General features: G+C 33.6%; 2 protein-coding genes across 11 annotated transcripts in view; one reads left to right on the forward strand and one right to left on the reverse strand.

The window, feature by feature from the left end:
* Positions 1-187: 187 nt before the first annotated feature.
* LOC128156051 (hypoxia up-regulated protein 1-like) lies at positions 188-12,955 on the reverse strand. 3 transcript variants are annotated; one of them, XM_052818022.1, is made up of 26 exons: positions 12,796-12,955; positions 12,226-12,294; positions 11,597-11,664; positions 11,453-11,484; positions 11,111-11,189; positions 10,820-10,974; positions 10,628-10,704; positions 10,052-10,180; positions 9,756-9,860; positions 9,418-9,490; positions 9,122-9,308; positions 8,827-8,961; positions 8,642-8,724; positions 7,552-7,684; positions 7,241-7,425; positions 6,382-6,523; positions 6,134-6,185; positions 5,637-5,722; positions 5,312-5,395; positions 4,232-4,402; positions 4,019-4,119; positions 3,263-3,473; positions 2,674-2,895; positions 1,893-2,121; positions 1,603-1,740; positions 188-1,433 (listed from the first exon to the last, which is right to left on the reverse strand). In XM_052818022.1, the coding sequence occupies exons 2-26, from the start codon at positions 12,290-12,292 to the stop codon at positions 1,339-1,341; spliced, it is 3,039 nt and encodes a 1,012-aa protein (XP_052673982.1). In that variant the 5' UTR covers positions 12,293-12,294; positions 12,796-12,955; the 3' UTR covers positions 188-1,338. The 3 variants fall into 3 exon arrangements, with proteins under 3 accessions (XP_052673982.1, XP_052673983.1, XP_052673984.1); XM_052818023.1 differs by having other exon boundaries at positions 12,801-12,941; XM_052818024.1 differs by lacking the exon at positions 5,312-5,395.
* A 3,391-nt stretch (positions 12,956-16,346) lies between these two features.
* LOC128191626 (titin homolog) overlaps positions 16,347-18,177 on the forward strand; it is a 37,780-nt gene continuing 35,949 nt past the window's right edge. For 7 of the 8 annotated variants that reach the window (XM_052863793.1, XM_052863794.1, XM_052863795.1 and 4 more), the window contains exon 1: positions 16,349-16,717. In XM_052863793.1, the coding sequence (XP_052719753.1) occupies positions 16,613-16,717 (105 nt within the window). In that variant the 5' untranslated portion in view covers positions 16,349-16,612. Of the gene's footprint in view, positions 16,718-18,177 lie in introns of all 8 variants that reach the window. The other variant, XM_052863800.1, reaches the window with a different exon arrangement.

Consider the following 18,177-nt stretch of genomic DNA (forward strand, 5'->3'; position numbering starts at 1 on the left):
ATCATAAGGGGCTTTGCCAACAAGCAGCTCCTGACTAGTTCAAACAATATCTGTACTTATTTTCATAAAAAACTTAAGGTCAGACGACGCATTCATCGAGCACCTTTTTTGTGTCTCCTCGTAATAAAGAGTTCCAATAAAAATACGGTAATCCTGATTTTAACTGAAAATAAAAAATAATTCTGAATTAATGTTTTAAAAAATATTTTATTCATTTTTTTTATACCAACAATAATTTATGTTCTTACATTTAAGGAAAAATCGGTGCACCATCTTTCATTGAAGCATAAAGATCTCTTAAATATTTCTATCAAACTGCTAATTCAAACATTAATACATGTATGCACACAGAGGCAATGCTCTTATCCTCTTGCATCAATGATCATTGACATTATTAATGAAATTTACAGGAATGTTGTATGATATACATATGGACCTGGTGCACCAAATGACGCAATACACTAAAATTTTGCACACAATGCCAGAGGAATAAATCATCAATACTGACAGCACCAAACTGTTGCTGTTAAGACCCAACCAACAAATTCTGATCAAACACTTATCTACCACACATTCATCACTATTGAACAAGCTCAATGACAGTCTCTTGAAATAACTTGAAAATATTCATAAATAAGTCCTCATCTTTCACTCACACAATTAAGCAACCATTTAGCACATTCAGACAGCACTCACTAATCATCACCGACCATCCAGACTTTGCACTACAAAAATATAACAATTGCACAATAAAAATGACAGACCACACAGATGTGCATCTCTATGGTGGTTCTGTGGGAATCAATGAGATTGAACTCTAACTTGAGTTTGAACATGTTGACATACACAAACTTTCATAAAGTTTTGAAATAAATTTGATGTAGAGTGTACATAATGCCAATCCACAGTTATGGACATTTCATGATAATAAATTAGGCTATGATGAAGAAATAAATGTCCGGCATTCAATTTTATCCTAGATGGATATGTAGAATGTTCAGTGACAAGAAATATGTCATCATAATTAGTTGTTGGTCAAGTACAATTCTTGTAAATTTCTTTCAGAATTATTACAGATTTGATATCGAACTGTTTAAAGAAAACTTGCATCTGCGAAAGTCCTAATGCTTTTATCTAATACTTTGCTTTTTAATACCAAAAATGTCCTAATGTTCTATGCTAACATTTTGCTCTTGTAAAGCCCAAATTCACAGATTTTCCGAAGTCAAATTTTTTATATATTATTTTAACTGCCTGTTTTTCTGCATGTCAGGCACATGGTCTCAACACCAACACTGAGTAAATTGTTCAATATATTAATCCTAATCCCGACTGGGGTTATAAGTCACTGGCGTCATGAGTAACCGCATCATCGGGATCTTCCGTTTTCTTTGTTGTTGTGCCCTCTGATCCCTCACTGCCTTCACCTTCATCTACGATAAATAAAATAAGAAAGTGTTACAATAAATCAAATCAAGAATAATAACAAAATCTGACCCAAAAAGACTTGCTGAAAAAAACAAAACATCTTCCCAAAACACGAAATTGAAAATGTTGCAAAATATTTGAAAATTGAGTTCGGGGGAGATCCTGCAATCTTACCTAATTGTAAAATCTCTTCCTCTCCTTCAGATTTCTCCTCTCCTCGTTTGGAATTGGGTCTTCGTTTAGGTGCTTTGGTCTCTGTCTCTGGTACATCTAGCTGGGGACCTTCATCAGCACCAGATTTTGTACTCTCACCTATAAACATTTATTACATCAACATAAAAATTCAATCACTGTCGCTGGAAAGAGCTGAATCGTTTTATCGGTCAAAAAATTTATTGTTGCTTATTAGAATACATTGTATATGTTCTATTGTATCAGTAACCCTTGATTATTGATCTAGTTACCTGAGGTTGAATCGGACGAGTTGGTATCTGCCTTTGTATTGTTTGTGGCTGTGGTGTTTTTGCTGGCTTTGGGCTTGGTTTTAGGTCGATACATCTTCGCCTTGTTTATCAGGTATTTGACCTCCCTGTCCAGTGCTTGATATTTCATAGCAATGTCATCCACTAATAGTTTGGGTTTCTCTGTCAGAGGTGTTATATTCTGGTCCTTTGTCATGGTCTCCAACCATTGCTATAACCAATATTATATGCCAATAATTAAAAACAGTAATGTCAGAAATTTCAGCAGCATTCTTCACATTCTAAATTCATCATATTTGCTTACTGCAGTGAATTAAATTCTTAGTTTTAAAACATTAAAATTTGTGGTTGCTCAATCTTTACATGAATTTTGAGGTAAACATCACCCACGATTTATCCTTCCCAGCAAATTAAGATACAAACTCTTTATTTACTATACAAACAAGCAAATCCAAGAAATTACATTCTCACAAACCTATTTTAATGCATTTGGTATTGAAGAATAACACTGACAAAATTGTATTGGTCTATTTGATAAATTTCTTTGCTAACTGACTTACATATATCTCACTGATGAGTTTCTCTACTAACTGACTTATCCACTAGTAGGTAACATTATTGAGTTTCTCAAACATTTGACATAAAATGGATTCATTGAAGAGTTTCTAAATTAACTGACTTATATACATGTAGGTCTCATTAATGAGCTTCTCAACTAACTCACTTACACAGGTCTTATTGATGAGTTTCTTTACTAACTTACATAAGTCTCATTGATGAGTTTCTCCAGCGTGGTGGCTTCCACCTCAGTAAACATGGGATCCTCCCCTAGGGACAGGTTCCTGACGCTGACCAGGAAGAACTCGGAGTGGTTAAGCATGGAGTTGAGGGCATCCAGGGCCTTGGGACGCTCCTTCAGTTCCTTCACCCTGTACACCAAGTCCTTCACTAACTTCTTCAGTTCCTTCAACTTGTTCAAGTACACCTATCAACAGTACATCATCTATGTTATTGTGAATCCATATTTTTAAAAATTATTGATTTGTATTTTTAAGTCATCTTTCTCAATTTGTGGTTTTCAATAACTGTTGAAGGGAATTGTCTAATCACTAATTTCTATTAATTAAGGTGTGTTTGTTCCAAAAACTTCATTTTCTTCATGATAAAATCCTAAATAGCATACCAAGTAAAAAATATGTACATGTGGTTACCCACTTGGTAAAACTACTTGTATATATTATACACTTATATAAACAAATTAAAATCAAATTCCCATGAATCAAATCTAATTTTCTCTACTGCAAAAAATAATCCTTCCCCCATCCAAAAACAAGTCGCTGCCTTTAGAATACCTCCTTCTTGGCATCCTCTTCCTGTTCGTACATCCACTCGCCGGCCTCCGCGAACAGCTTGCTGTACTCCTCCCTCTCGGCGGAGGTGGAACACTTCTCGTGGTCCTCGTCCGTCAGTTTGTCATTCATGTCATAGATGTACGCCTCCAGATCGTTCTTAGCCATCTCTAACAACTTCTTTTCTTTGTCTTTTGCTGTTAATTCAGCTAGTCTGAAATCCAAATATCAATACCATTCCATAAAAGTGGACGCATGAAGCTTTGATCTCATATTTAGCAATATCCATAAACACATACATGTATGGATAAACATCAAAATTATGATTCATATTGTTCAAGAATGGCTCTACGGTTTACATATTTGCCACTATTGTATTTTTGTCCCTTTCATGCTGATCATCCTGGTTATCAGTGGGAAAATTTAAGACAGGGCAAATTAAAAACTATTTCAAAATAACTGTGTTAATTAGAAAATGTATGTATTTCTGTTTGTGGGCAAATTGAAGACAGAATGAAACAAGTCTGTAGAAGGGTGGAAAAAACATGGGGCAAAAATAACCCTGTATATAGTACATTTATATAAAAGATGTTTCAACTAAATGGGTAATGCTAAACTTCCTATTATTTAAGACATGTTATACCATAATTTCAATTAAATATTCTCTACCCTTGGGTCAAAAGTACCGTTACAGGTATGGGCATTTCAAAAATATATTAGGTATCATGCACATAAAGTACACAATAACATATCACTAACCTCTTCTTGGCAGCCTTGAACTTTTCTGTAGTAATTGGTAGGATATCAAATGATTCATTCTCTGCTAAAATATCCTCTTTAATGAAGGTCACTTTGGGGGCCTGAAAATTGAAAATGAATTCTCCAGAAACAGTGAAGACATTAGATTTTTACTTTCAATCAAAGAAACTTTATCAATGGCGGTTGGGTAAAGTATCAACCTGGGTTGCTTACCTTGACTTCCTCTGTCTTGTTTTCAGTTTTAGTGGTATTATCAGCTTTCTCTGTTTCTTTTTTGACAGTTTGCTTTTTCCCCTCTTTCTTATCCTCTTTTTTATCTTCACTCTTTTCCTTGGTGGGTTTTTCTGTGGTCTCTTCATTCTTCTTCTCTTCATCAGCTGGAATCTGTACCAAGCAAGAATTGAAAACTTTATGCAAATTCACTTTATAATGGTATCTTTTTAAAATATCTGTTACATGTACAGGTAATTGTACAAAAATATTAAAGCATATTGTAGATTCAGTATTAAACGTGTGGAATTAAAATCGCAAGAAGATATTAAAATCTCGCTTTTATTTTCAGACAGTTTTGAACATATATAAAATTTTTATATGAAAGGTGATTTTATATTTTTGCGATTAATACAAAACAGTGGAATGACAGAATAAAGTACTTGAGTAAAACAAGAAAATTACAGTATCAAATTGAATTTGACATTAATTAGAAAAAATATTGTTACCATCATATAATCCTCCTATATTCTACTACTACTATATATGTATATGTATGTTAAATTTGTTAGACAATACTCATACATTAAAAAGAAGAAAGATTTAACTGAATATTTAATTTGAGAAGAATTAGTAAAAACAAACAAATAAACTTAAAAACATCTTTTATATTACTTTTTAAAACATGTATGTATGCTTAAAAGTAATATTCAATGAAAGGTAGGAAACTCCAGAGGGTAAAGCTGATTAAATTTGTGAGTGTATTCATCCTCAAATCCCATCATGCAGCACATCACACGTACAGTGTCAGAAAGGTGAAATAAAGATCAGGGCTTGAAATATATACTGTATGGCCACTTGTCTGGAGCCAATATACATTAGAGTTGATATAGTGCTCTCTGAAAAGCACTTGCCATTTGGGCCAGCTATTTAACACTTTTCCATTATTATTGATCCAATGGGTCAATTTTTTTTGGCTGAAAGCCTGTTTGACCAGTGGAAGAACAAGTATTATTTCTAGCCCGAGAGACAAACAGCACATTTGCACATAAAGCGAAAAACAGAAAAGTTCTGTAAAGGAACCTTTTTGTCCCCACTGTCTGGCTTTGGTTGTTGAGCCTCAGATTCCGTTTTTCCTTCACCTGATTTATCGTCAGGTTTGTCTCCCTTTATACAAAAAAATCATGCAAATCAACAAAAAAATATATAAACTAAATTATCCATGGAAAAAAAATATTGAAGAGGACTTTGCATTGACTTTCTAAGCAAACTATAAGATGAATTTAAACAAAATAAAATGAACTTAAAACTAAATGAAAATGAAACCCACATTGAAAATTGTTAAGTATGGGAAAAGAGTTAGTAGGAAGCAAAATGAGGAAGCACATTGCAGGCAGCTTGTGATTACCTCTTGTGCTGTTTCATCTGTTGTTGGTTTCTTATCCTCCTTATCTTCTTTGCCTCCAAAAAATCCACTTATAGTATCCCCTAGTTCTAAGAAGAATATAAAAATATCTATGCACATCATTTTTATAATTGCTCTTCTCTTCTATAATATTGTTCTCTTTTTGCCACAATTTAATGAAACAAAAATGAACCCCATGCATTTGCACTTAAACAATGTCCTTCTTCATATCAAAACTAAAATCATTGCTGTCGCGATCCTAACTTGAACACACTGTCTCGTAACTAGATTTGCATTTTGTTATAATTTAATCTGGATCATTGCAATGTTCGGAATAATATCCTAATCCTGAATTTCACCAGCACACTTGAAAAATTTTATTTTATTCATTAAGTGATAAAAATGGGCAATATGCAATGTTAAATCAGATACACGCTGGCCTGAGAACCAAGGAATTAATTTTTGCTGGCCTCATGTTCCTGCCTGTATCATTCACTCACTTGACCAAGTTGATTCCTCTGGTGGACCTTCCTTCTCAAATACAAATTCAACCTGTGCAAATAAGGCAAAACAAGAAATAAGAAACTCTGTATGAAATGACAGATACCAACAAAATGTAAACAAATAGTTCTGTACTTCCATATTTTTTTACTATTTCTTTAACTTGGTGATAAAGAATTCTACATTCTCTATTAAGATCTAAATTATATTGATTGTTTTAAAAACAGATTTCATATTGTTGTCTCACTCTATCTAGGTGTAAGATTCCATCCTCGTCCATCCTGAAGTGAGCCTTCACCCCTTTACTGTCGGCTTTCTCAACATGCTTCTTGAATGCAGTTTCTACACCTTTCAGGTGATAGGTGTGAATCAGGTGATCAGGGAAAGACCTGAAAAATACGAAAGAAGATTGTACATAATACACTGTGGACAATGACCATACAGTAGATGATGTAGACGTGAATAAACATTGGACATACTGTATATAGGACTATTTTTGCCCCATGTAATTTTCGCCCTTCTTCACTTGTAAAAGGTTTCGCCTCATCTTGAATTCACTCAAAGATGTATTTAAAGGGATGTGATTTGAGACTTAGAATTCCCCCGGTCTTAAATTCACCCACTGACAATGATGGTTAAGGGGCGAAAAAAAAGCAGAGCAAATACTGTATACAGGGATATACTTGCCCCATTTTATTTTCACCCCTTTCGCCCTCCTTGTCTTTGTTCACACAACTGCTTCTGGGTGAATTCAAGACGGGTGAAACTGTTTGCAAGTCTCAAAGGGCGAAAATTACATGGGTTGAAAATAAATCTTTATACAGTATTGCCTCGTATACAATAGTGAAAATGGACAAACACTTGGCATTGTAGACTACAATAATACAAAGATCATTGTGGACAATGAATTTACATGATAAAAATTCTAAAGTCATACAGATTTTTTTTCATTTAAATTGATAAGAAAACTCCACAGTGAAATCTTTTTTAAAACCTTGCTTTTAATTTGCACTATGTACTATGAATACTTTTGCACTATGGATTCATTACTCTCAAGTTCTCAAAGTCTGAAGCTAAATAGTGATAATCTCTCTTGTTTTACTTACCTCAAATCGTCTTCACTAAGAAAACTCAGGTCACCATACGATACATTGAAGGAGAAGTCTTTAACATGTTTGTTGAACGTCATCACCTTCTTTTGAGGGTAGGGGTTCATTCTCCCAAATAATGTCCTTTTTACTATTTTTGGCTTGTCTTCAGCACTTTCAGCAGTCTGCTTTTCAAACTCCACCTATGATTTATGAATCAACATTGGAATATTGTGAACGAAAATTATGCCCATATTTTTTTTAACAGTTCAGTTTCAATTTTTAATTAATACAAATTATTTAAACATTGTAATAGAATCCATGCTTACAACAATAGGATAGTGGCAGGCATCCTTGATCAAGAACTTCTTGACCTTGAAACCTTTCCCAAGGTCTGCTGCGTGGTATACAGCTCCAAGGGCAGCAGCCTCATCAGTGTTTATACTCTTACCCAGAACATCTCTAAATAAAACCAAGGTCAAACCAATACATTCTAAATCTTCTCTCTGCATGTGGAAACTTTGTTTCCAAGCTTAACGAGGCCGGGTCTAATTTGTTCAGCCCTAGATTATTAAATGAAATTTTTTACATGAATTATTACGGATATAATTATTATTTTAAGATAAAAAAAAAAATATGACATTTACCACACCGTTTATTTAAGTGGTCATCTCAAAGTTTGTGAATTTTTAACATAGGACCCTATGGGACTTTGCTTGAAATGTATCAATTTTGCACATTTTTTACATTTTTTTTTAAACTTCTGCCCTAGGGTTTTCTTTTTCTGTTCTACATATTAAAGTTATTGCTAAAAGGCATCAAATGGTCAAATAAAAAAAACCTTTTACCTCCTGGTTTGTTCCAGGGGTCTTATCAAATTTGTTTTTTGTATGCCCAATTTCCCGGATTTGTCAGATAATGGCTATTTCTTATTTGACAAAGGCGGAAATGGTGATCTTTATAGCATTATCAAAACATTCAGACATATTTAAGTAATAAATAAATATATAACATCACATATTATGGGTCATTGATATAAAATACATGGTTACTGTCTTGAAATATATGATTTAAGCTATATTTAGGCGTGTTAAGATAATGTGACAGAGAGCTAGGCTTGCTGAATCCTCTTAACATTTTCGACCCGAGCCCAAATATAGCTTATACTTTAAGACATTTATGTTTATTCCACAATATAATATCAATTTTACGCATCAAACGAGTTATTTTCAACAAATTACGACGAATATCTGCAGTTGAAACTATTACGCCATGCCGTCAACCAAGCAAAAAGATGACGTCCCAATACAAATGAAACGCTGCGCAAAAGCGTGCGTACTCGATCTGTACTCGGCCTCGTTAAAAACAATTTCTAACATATTAGTGTACAAGTAAGTGGATAAAGGGAGGTACACACACCTCTTGAGGAACTTGAGCAACTTCTCTTGAACTTTGGGCACTCTGGTTCCTCCACCCATCAAAATAACATCAGTGATTTCAGGCTGTAAAGAAGAAAGAAAAAATAGTTCAATCAAGATGTTTAAGCTTTGAAATCGAAAAAATGAACCAAAAAATTCTTCTTTGAACTACATGCAATTTTATACCAGTGTCACTTGTGATGTTTGGAGTGCGTCTTCGATTGGTTTAGTGACTCGGTCAAACAGATCCTTGTTCATCTCCTCAAAGTCCTCGCGAGTGACCTTGGCTTTGAAGTCAATGTCCTCAAGCAGACCCTCAACCTAACAAAGTCATCCAAAGAACATTGTCATTTGTGGAAAAAACACATACATGAACTGAAAGTCATATAATTAATTAAATTCTACAGTGTTAAAATCTGGGATTCAGAAAACATGCTATTCACCAAGTTGAGGAGAACTGTTTGAGGAGATGAAATATTACCTGTGCCATATGTTCTACATTAGCACTGAGGACCTTCTTTAATCTGTTGGCCTCCTTGAATAGTTTTCCCATTGATCGGTCATTGGTGAAGACGTCAGTCTTTGTTTTCTTTTGGGCATTGAATAATTTGGCCAGGTGGTTTCTGAGTCGAAGCGTCATCTCCAGTCCTCCCAGTGATTTGTCAAAACTACACACAGAAAATCATTATTACTTTCAACCTAACAAAAAACCTGGATTCATAGAATATTTACTCTCTAACATTAATTAATGCCTTCAGCTGTTCCGATACGACTTACCCTACTCCCTTGACGACCAGTTGAGGGTTGGTCTCAACTCTGTCTCCTTCCTTCGACTTCACCATCTGGTAACCTGAGAGAGAAAGCCATCAATTTACAAAATAAATAGCATAATCCAGGTAATTACAAAATCTGGCACCCAATATTTACAATATTTACCATACAATCCATATTTCAAATGTCAGTTATTAAGTTATGAAAACAACACAAAAACACATTGCACATTTTACTAGGGCACGGTTTTTACATGTTGATTCTGCCTTGTGTAAGAAATGGTGCATCCTGAACAATCTCTCTACTATATTGAACTATATATCTTTGTTTCGTCAGGTACTGACCTACTAGTGTGGCTGATGTACTGGTGGCTCCAGCATCATAAAACATGTAATACTGGGTGGTGCTGTTGAACATCTTCCTTCTGAATACGCCGTAGTTCAAGGCCACTGTCAAATCATGCAAACACAAGATTTTCAAGATCAAGGATTTCAAGGCTTGTTCTTTAAATAACAAAGCAAATTTTTTACATAATGCTTGTATATGTGTGTACATATGATTGTTGTGTAAATTTCTTAAACCACAGATTATGGATTGGATTCTAATGCGTATTAGGTAACTTTCTCGTTATTTCTGTTACCTGCAACATTATCACTGATGAGCTGCAAGACGTTAATTCCAACCAATTCTGCGGCCTCTTTGACCGCTCGTCTCTCAGACTGGGTGAAGTAGGAAGGGACAGTGATAACAGCATCAGAGATTGGGGTATCTGAAAACAATTATTGATAAGTATCAAAGATATAAAAAGGCACCAAAAAAAGGGGTGTCTAAAAATCATAAAGCATCACTGATCAACGGTGATGTCAAATAAATGGGCAACTGAAAACAGCACTACCTCAAAGAATAATAGGGCTTGATGGTCGTGGCCATTTTTAGACTGCATTGAAGTGCTTTATACAATCATATAGAAAAATACCCAGATTCAAAAGGCAAAATATTTTTTCTTTATATTACTAAATAATAGTTTATAGCTAAACAAATCATACATATATCTTGGAATGTTAGGTAGATCTAATGGTTAATTTGTTGACCGTCCAGACTCTTTAATGGAAGTGTATTTACACTACTTTTAATAACAATTAACTATTTTTCAACCTTGAAGCAACAAAAAAATGTGACACTGAGTTACAGTTTATTATAAAGAAGAAATAATTACCAGCAAATGCTTCCGCCGAGGACTTTGCTTTTTCGAGGACCATGGCCAATAACTCTTCAGGACTGTAGGTAGTCTCACTAACAAAGACCGTTAAACGTTAATCAATGGAAATTACAGAATCTGCATCAATTATTGAACTGATATTCCAGAAAGACTATACTTTTACAAACATACATGTGTAACTGTACTTACTCATCTACTTTAAAAAGAGGTGTTCCTCTTTCTTCATCTTTAACTATGTCATAATAAGGGAATCTTTTCCTGTACAAATCAACTTGTGGGTCTTCAAACCTTTTACCAATGATTTGAGTCAAGTACCAGTAGGCCTTCTTTGGCACTTTCACAGCCTAAAATGGGTTTGTGAGAGAAGAAATATAACTGCAGTCTAATTCATTGTTTATCTACCTTAAGTTTTATTGCATCTTTGCAACATTTCTGTAAACTTTGATACTGATACATAAAGTAAAATAGGAATCTACATACAGTGGCTTCAGCTGCTGTACCAAACAGTCGATCCCCATCTCTAAGAGCAACAATAGTTGATGATTTTCTGGAGGATTCACTGAAAAACAACTCTTCATTCTAAATCTTGAATTCTAAATTAAATTATGTTAAGCTTTCAAATTCACTTCTTGAAAAACTGCTACGATAAATAGCCTATACATCAGCTAAATTATTTCTGTGGATAATTTACATACTAATACTAGTATTCATTTTACGACTAGGTAAGTACATGTCTTCAAGCATCCAAATGCAAATCTTTGCTTTAAAGAAGATCAACAAAAAAAATATTAAGAAAATTTGTAAAGGAAAAGTTAAACTTACTCATTTAAGACAATTTCCATTGGTACACCAGGCTTGAACACAAAAAAGTAACAAATAGTCAGTTAAAACAAGATAATACCATTTAAAATACAGTAAGAATAGCAGTTTTAGAATTTATAGAATATCAGTAATTCTTTGAAATACCTTCACAAGTCCTATTTTTATGAATTCACTCCCGAGATCAATGGACATTACGGCCAGACTTGCCCCATCTACAACATATCGAGTGGTTTAATAATGCTGTTATACATGTTATATGAGGTATCTAGACCTTATTTTTACAGATACTTTATTTATGCATGCAGTGATATGAATTTTTGGTGCAATCATAAATGATAAACAATTTTTTCATATATCCTGATATAGGATAATACATTATATTTACATTTGCATGTTATATGAACCTAGTGAATAGCTTGTTCAATTTTGTGTGAACATTTCATGACATCACAATGATATCTGCATGCACTTATCATTTGAGGGTTGCATTATTGTAAACACAAAACATGGTTATTTTAAGACTTCAAAACGATTTGCCTTTCTCAAATGTAAATATAAGTAATAAACAGCTAGTTAAAAAGTTCTCCAGGAAATGAACTAGGTGGGACTAGGTGGGCACGTGATCAAATATTCTAATAAGCCCCTCTGAATAGCCCGCAGGGCTTCATAGGATTTGGTCACCTGTTGACCCACCGAGTTCATATCCTGGTGAACTTTTTGACTTGCTGTTTATTTTTTTAATGTGCATATACTTGATCTGAATATATACTCACAGGCGGTGGGGAATAGCAGACTTATACATGCCAGCAGAGCCAGCTCTTTAATATGTGTGGAGCGCATTACTGAAAAATCAAAACCAAAGAAATTATTAAACATATGACGATAATTTAAGTCTTACTTATTTTCAGGAAGTCCCCATTACATGTCTTTGCACATCAAAAGTATACCCACAGGTTACACGCGTTACATATTGTTACACTGATAAAAACAAAACATCCTTTTACAAATATCATGCTTTTCTATCATAGTTCCACACATGGCTACATTCGCTAATGACCAAATGAATGAATGACGTTTCAGTATTCACAGCTGCTGTAATATTTTTACTACTGTACTGATTCAACATAAAAGCACATCCATTTGATCACCGTTAAAGACAGTATGCGATGAAATTAATTTATGTGTTACATACCATTCAACTTTCATCGAAATAAAAAATCGCCAATTGACAACTGTGCTAAATGTAAACAACACGTGGATTTCCTACTCTCTATTGTATTGACATATTTTTCATTGAATTAATGAATACATTTAAGCATATTCAATGTTTTAACGCCACTAACCTTACAGGAAATGCCTCCTAACTATAATATTAAAGTTGTTCAGTTGAAGTTATCTGATTTAGTTGATGCAATGTGCGAGTTATTTCGGTGAACCGGCAAAATGTGGCAATTCTTGATTGGAAGACATACGGTTCCGGTTCTGCGCACGTGTTGCTACACGTAAACTTCCGATAAAATTTATTATAGGTCGAAAGTCGGAAAGAGAACAGTTACCGTTTTTATGCAAAGAATTAATCATAAATTCATAAATTCGCCAGACTAAAATATATATAAATGGCACACTTCGAAATTTATCTAGAAAGTTCTGGAAATATTTTTGCTGGAGGAGCGGATCTCATTTCTATCTCAGATTTTTTATCGAGAGAGATGTGTGTAACGTTACCCCGCGCGGATCTATATATGTGGCACGCCAAATTCCCAAAAATGAGCTGTAATAATATACAGGTTCACAGTATATGAACAAGGTCTAACAGTTGTAAACTATAGTTTGTGGTCAGAAATTAACGACGTTCATCTTATATTAAAGGCGATCATCTATGTTTCAGGAAGCGTAAAACTAGCTTTCCAAGAAGCTTGCCTGACTAAATAAAACAAAATTATTCAATGAAAGCATGCATGAATTGATGAGGCTATGTTTTAAAAAATTAATGTTCACTGCTGATCATAAATTCATAAACGGAACGTTTATTATTTAAGAAGAAATTTCAGTCGTTTTCTTTTCTTTAATTTAGTGCATGTTCATCACTTGAAATTTAATAATTTCATTTTATTTTAGGAATGGACATTCGTGCACATGCGTGTGTCATTTAAGTAATTGCATGTAAGCTTGAAAGCGGAAGATAAAACAATCAAATTTCAAGCACGTATTATCTTCATTAAAAAAAATCTTGACAAGCAATTAAAGAACGGGGGGGGGGGGTCTCAAAATCATGAAAAGAGTTGTAAGTTCAATTCAATTCAGTTAAAATCCCTTATTTTCAGTGTCATACATTACATGCTCCGACAAAAGTTGAGGGTAGGGGGCACCCACGACATTTCCATTTTTTTAATAAGTCAGTCAAGTTAAGAAAAGTGTCTGCTGCGAAAAAAGTGGGAGAGGTAGCCCCCCCCCCCCCCCCCGATACTGCGTGACTGTGATGTGTATACACGGTGTGCTCTGGAGTATTCTTATGATCCCCATTTGAACTAGTCAACTAATCACTAATCAACTAATCGGCGAGCAAAAATTATGAATTACACACATTATGCCGCGAAGCCCTGCTTTGCCTTTCACACAGTGTTAGTTATGGTTTTATCCAGAGACCATTTACCCGATATGTTTCAATTAATGGTGGAAAACTATAACTAACACTGGATACAATCATTTGTGATTGCAAAAATAGTTTATCAGTATAAATATAAATATATAGTTTCACGATTTGTGAAACTATTATTAACATCTCTTAATTATACCTAACGAGTTTACAGATTTGAATCTATATTCATCAGCAAAATCTATTGTTGACAGAAAAACCTAGAGTAACATTCGTAAACAATAGTTTATAAGTTTAACTGATGAAAACTATTGATAACGAATCGTTACTCAGTATCATGGCACGCCAAAATCACAAATATAGCTAATCATTAGAGTTTCACATAGATTACCTATAATTTATAAACTGTAAACTATACTGTATGGCACGCGAAATTCACTAAAAATGTGGTAACCATAGTTTCACAGTCGATAAACTAAGTTTAACGGTTGTAAACTATAGTTTACGGACAGAAAACTATAGGTAACGACGATAATCTATGTTTTACACCTGTAAACCATATTTAACGCGATCATCTAAGTTTCAGAAGTGTAAAACTATAATTAACACTGAAAACAACCATTTGCAATTGCAAAGCATACTTAGTAGTTTAACTGATAAATATAGTTTCACGAGTGTGAAACTGTGATTAACAACTCTTAACCATATAGTTAACGAATGCAAATTATAGTTCATAGAACTATGGTAGCCAATGATCACCAAGTGCTGCCATTTGTAGCAATTTGTATAGGTAGTACCATGAACGATTTTTTGTCAAATTCAAACAAATGGTAGCCTTTGGTCACACTTGGTTACCAATTGTAACCATCTGAACACATAAAACAGTTGAAAACAAAACAAAATACCTTTTCTCTGTGAAGTGTGACCGTTTCCCTTTAAAACATCTTCATTGAGTGATTTATTATGCTTAAAAAGTCATCATAATACACAACTTTGATGACAATTTTGTTAAATTCCCAATTATATAAAGAAGTCTACAAAATGACTAGCAATCCATCATTAATACAAAGAAAGTAAAGATTAATTGCAAAATTGATAATAAATATTTAACGCCAGCAAATATATATATAAATAGAATTAATTTTAACAGAAGCTTGGACTTTGGGTAGTTGTCCCAAACAGTGTGACATAGGTCTATTAATAATTTCTTTGTTGGCCATGGATCTTTGAAATCTCTAAAGCAATTTCTACGCAATCTGTGCATATTTCACTCGATATCAACATCCTTTTAACTTGATTTGATGCAAGAAATAGTAACGTCTTACCGAAAGTCCAAGCTCGAATATCAAAATGCCGGTTCTCTATCACATACTTTCTATAAAACTAAAATGTTTCTGGGTATAGAAACGGGTTTTAGAAGCCGTCGGTTGTCTTAGATTGTCTTCAAAATATTCATTCAATAAGATATGCATATATCTTATTCTAAAGTCTTTATTTACATCAGTATTTATAGGCATCTTATATCGCGCCATGTTGAATTAGCATAATGGCGTCACCTACCAAACTCGCCCAAGCTCTAGGCTGCCTGTAGATTTGGTGACCTCATTTGAAATTGAAAGTACACCAATGGTCAACATTGGTAACAAATTGCTACCACTGGTAACCAATTGTAGACATTGGTGACCGAACTTGCCAGTGGTAACAATCTGGTGAACTCTGAACGCACCTTATTGTTAAACTTAACTATAGTTTAATGAAGTTCCATAAACTGTAGTTAACAGTTGATAAACCTAGTTATCATCTGTGAAACTTTATTTAACGCCGTTAATCTATATTTCACATCTGTAAACCATAGTTAACGCGATCACCTATGTTTCAGGAAGTGTAAAACTATAATTTACACTGAAAACAACCATTTGCAATTGCAAAACACAATTTATCTGATAAATATAGTTTCACGATTGTGAAACCAAGATTAAAAACTATTAACTATAGTTGACGAATGTATATTATACTTTACAGATGTGAATCTATATTTATCAGCAAAATGTATTGTTAACAGTTTACAACCGTTAAACATAGTTTTACAGATGATCATGAAAACTATAGTTAACGAATTAATCGTTATAACTTAAGTTTGCGGTTCGTAATCTATAGTTAACAGTCGATAAACCTCGCAAAGAAACTTCGTTAGAGTATAAAATACGGTTAAAAAATATTAGTTTTGTGATTGTAGTTTTTATGCCTAAAAACCCCGAATCGGTCACATTAAAATATTAAATCCCGCGGCACACGACAGGATATGACATCAGAGGCACACAGCAACGATAAACAATATGGACGTCGGATTAGTGGGAAATGGATGAAATGTTTAGTTGTGAAACTTTTCTTATCGCTATGAATTTACAAAAGAAGTTAAATAACATCATTTGAAGTTATAAAGTACGATTTTGTGATCTAGAAGAGAATACCAAATGTAAAGTGTAAGTGATAATTAGGCGGATAATTAGCCGACTTCGAGTCAAAAACGGGCACCTGTTTGTTTGCCGTTAAGATAATCAACGATGGTTGGAGGTAGCAGTGCTCTAAATCTCTCGCTGCTAAGCCGAGGAGTCGGTGAAATATCAAAAAATGGACACGAGAAGATTGATGTGGTGTTTGAACCTCAGGTATAAAGAATGATTTCATATTAATCTCAAGTTCTCTTGTGTATCATTGAAAATTTAATTCCAACAGGTAAATTTGTAATTGAATATGTATAGGTGGAGCAATGATTGAATTCATGAACTATAAATGTTGTAACTTTCACACCCCTAAGATGTGTGTTGTTTCGATGAGTCAGTATATCTATTTATGCCCATAACAAAAATAAATGAATGAAATTAAAGTATTCATGAGGGGTACGTATAATTTTTAATTGTGTTAATGGTTCGTAAGCATAGTTTTTGTCATATGAAACTTTTTTTAAGTGTCAAATTCTCAATTTCTTATAGACTTAGACCTATTCTTAGAAACCTTGATGTATTTCTATTTGTTACACCGTGTTTTAAACTATAGTACTTAGAGCTAGGTGAAAGCGAATTTAAAGTAATCAATCTAAATATGATTAAAAACAAGATTAACTACCGAACATATGATTAGTTCTACAGGTTTAGTAAGAAATGTTGGGTCATGAATAAGATATATGAAAATTAAACCCTGGAGAGAGAACTCAATTTAAATGCCGTGTTGTGCAAAGCTTCAATGAAGAATCTTTCAATTATGTATGCCGGCTCATTAATGGTGACTGAGCATGAAACCTGAAAACTTTTCCCTGATGATACAGAATCTTTTTAAAACTTGAAGTGATTGATAGCGCAAGGCATGGATTTTGAGCAAGAGAAAAAGAAAGTACTGTGTATGCATTCAGTAAGCCTTCATTTGAGACACTCATGCATTGCATGATCTAAGAGCTAGACTTAAGTGTATAGAGATCTTTGAGACCTAGGTAATGCTTGTTACCTTCTTGCATCAAAGTGTTTGTGTAAACTGTGTTCCTTTCTCTCCAGGAAATTGCATCTGAACAACACTTTTTTATGTGAACAAAATAGTGTTATTTTCTTTAGATTGATTGTTTGCAGGAATATCTAAATAAATTCTTTTGATTTTGAAATGATATTTAAGTGAAATTATAATTTAAAAACAAATAGAAATGATCTACGATACATATTCCTAAGATATTTGTGATATGTATATGTACCGTAGTTGTATTGGTTGTAGTTATTTTATCCTGATATAACCATGCAACCTGATATAACCTTGCAACCTGATATAACTATGCAACCTGATATAACCTTGCTCATTTCAAAACCATGTGTTACTGTACACCATTTAGAAAAACGTTTAAAACACCCAGTAAACACAATTTCAGCTTAGTACATGTACATATTTTAGGATAAAAACAAATTAATATATTACATGTTTCATAATTGTTATCAAATGCTTTGAAGGGAGTGACTTTTCCACATTCATTTACCAAATAAGGCAGTATTGGTTTAAAGATTTAATTGATTTAATAGAAAAAAAATCATTTGTCAATTTCCCTTTTGTTCATTATATCTTTGTTGTAATGAAAAAAAAAATATGCATG

The sequence above is a fragment of the Crassostrea angulata genome, chromosome 7, assembly GCF_025612915.1.
Source record: "Crassostrea angulata isolate pt1a10 chromosome 7, ASM2561291v2, whole genome shotgun sequence".
In the NCBI taxonomy this organism is placed as follows: domain Eukaryota; kingdom Metazoa; phylum Mollusca; class Bivalvia; order Ostreida; family Ostreidae; genus Magallana; species Magallana angulata.

Bases quoted from the DNA above. Each gene is read 5' to 3' on its own strand.
- LOC128156051 (XM_052818022.1), bottom strand. From the start codon at position 12,292: ATGCGCTCCACACATATTAAAGAGCTGGCTCTGCTGGCATGTATAAGT. The intron at 11,190-11,452 runs GTAAGTTTAACT...GTTGTTTTTCAG, and splicing joins ATGGAAATTGTCTTAAATGA to TGAATCCTCCAGAAAATCAT. The intron at 3,474-4,018 runs GTTAGTGATATG...TTTGGATTTCAG, and splicing joins TTCAAGGCTGCCAAGAAGAG to ACTAGCTGAATTAACAGCAA.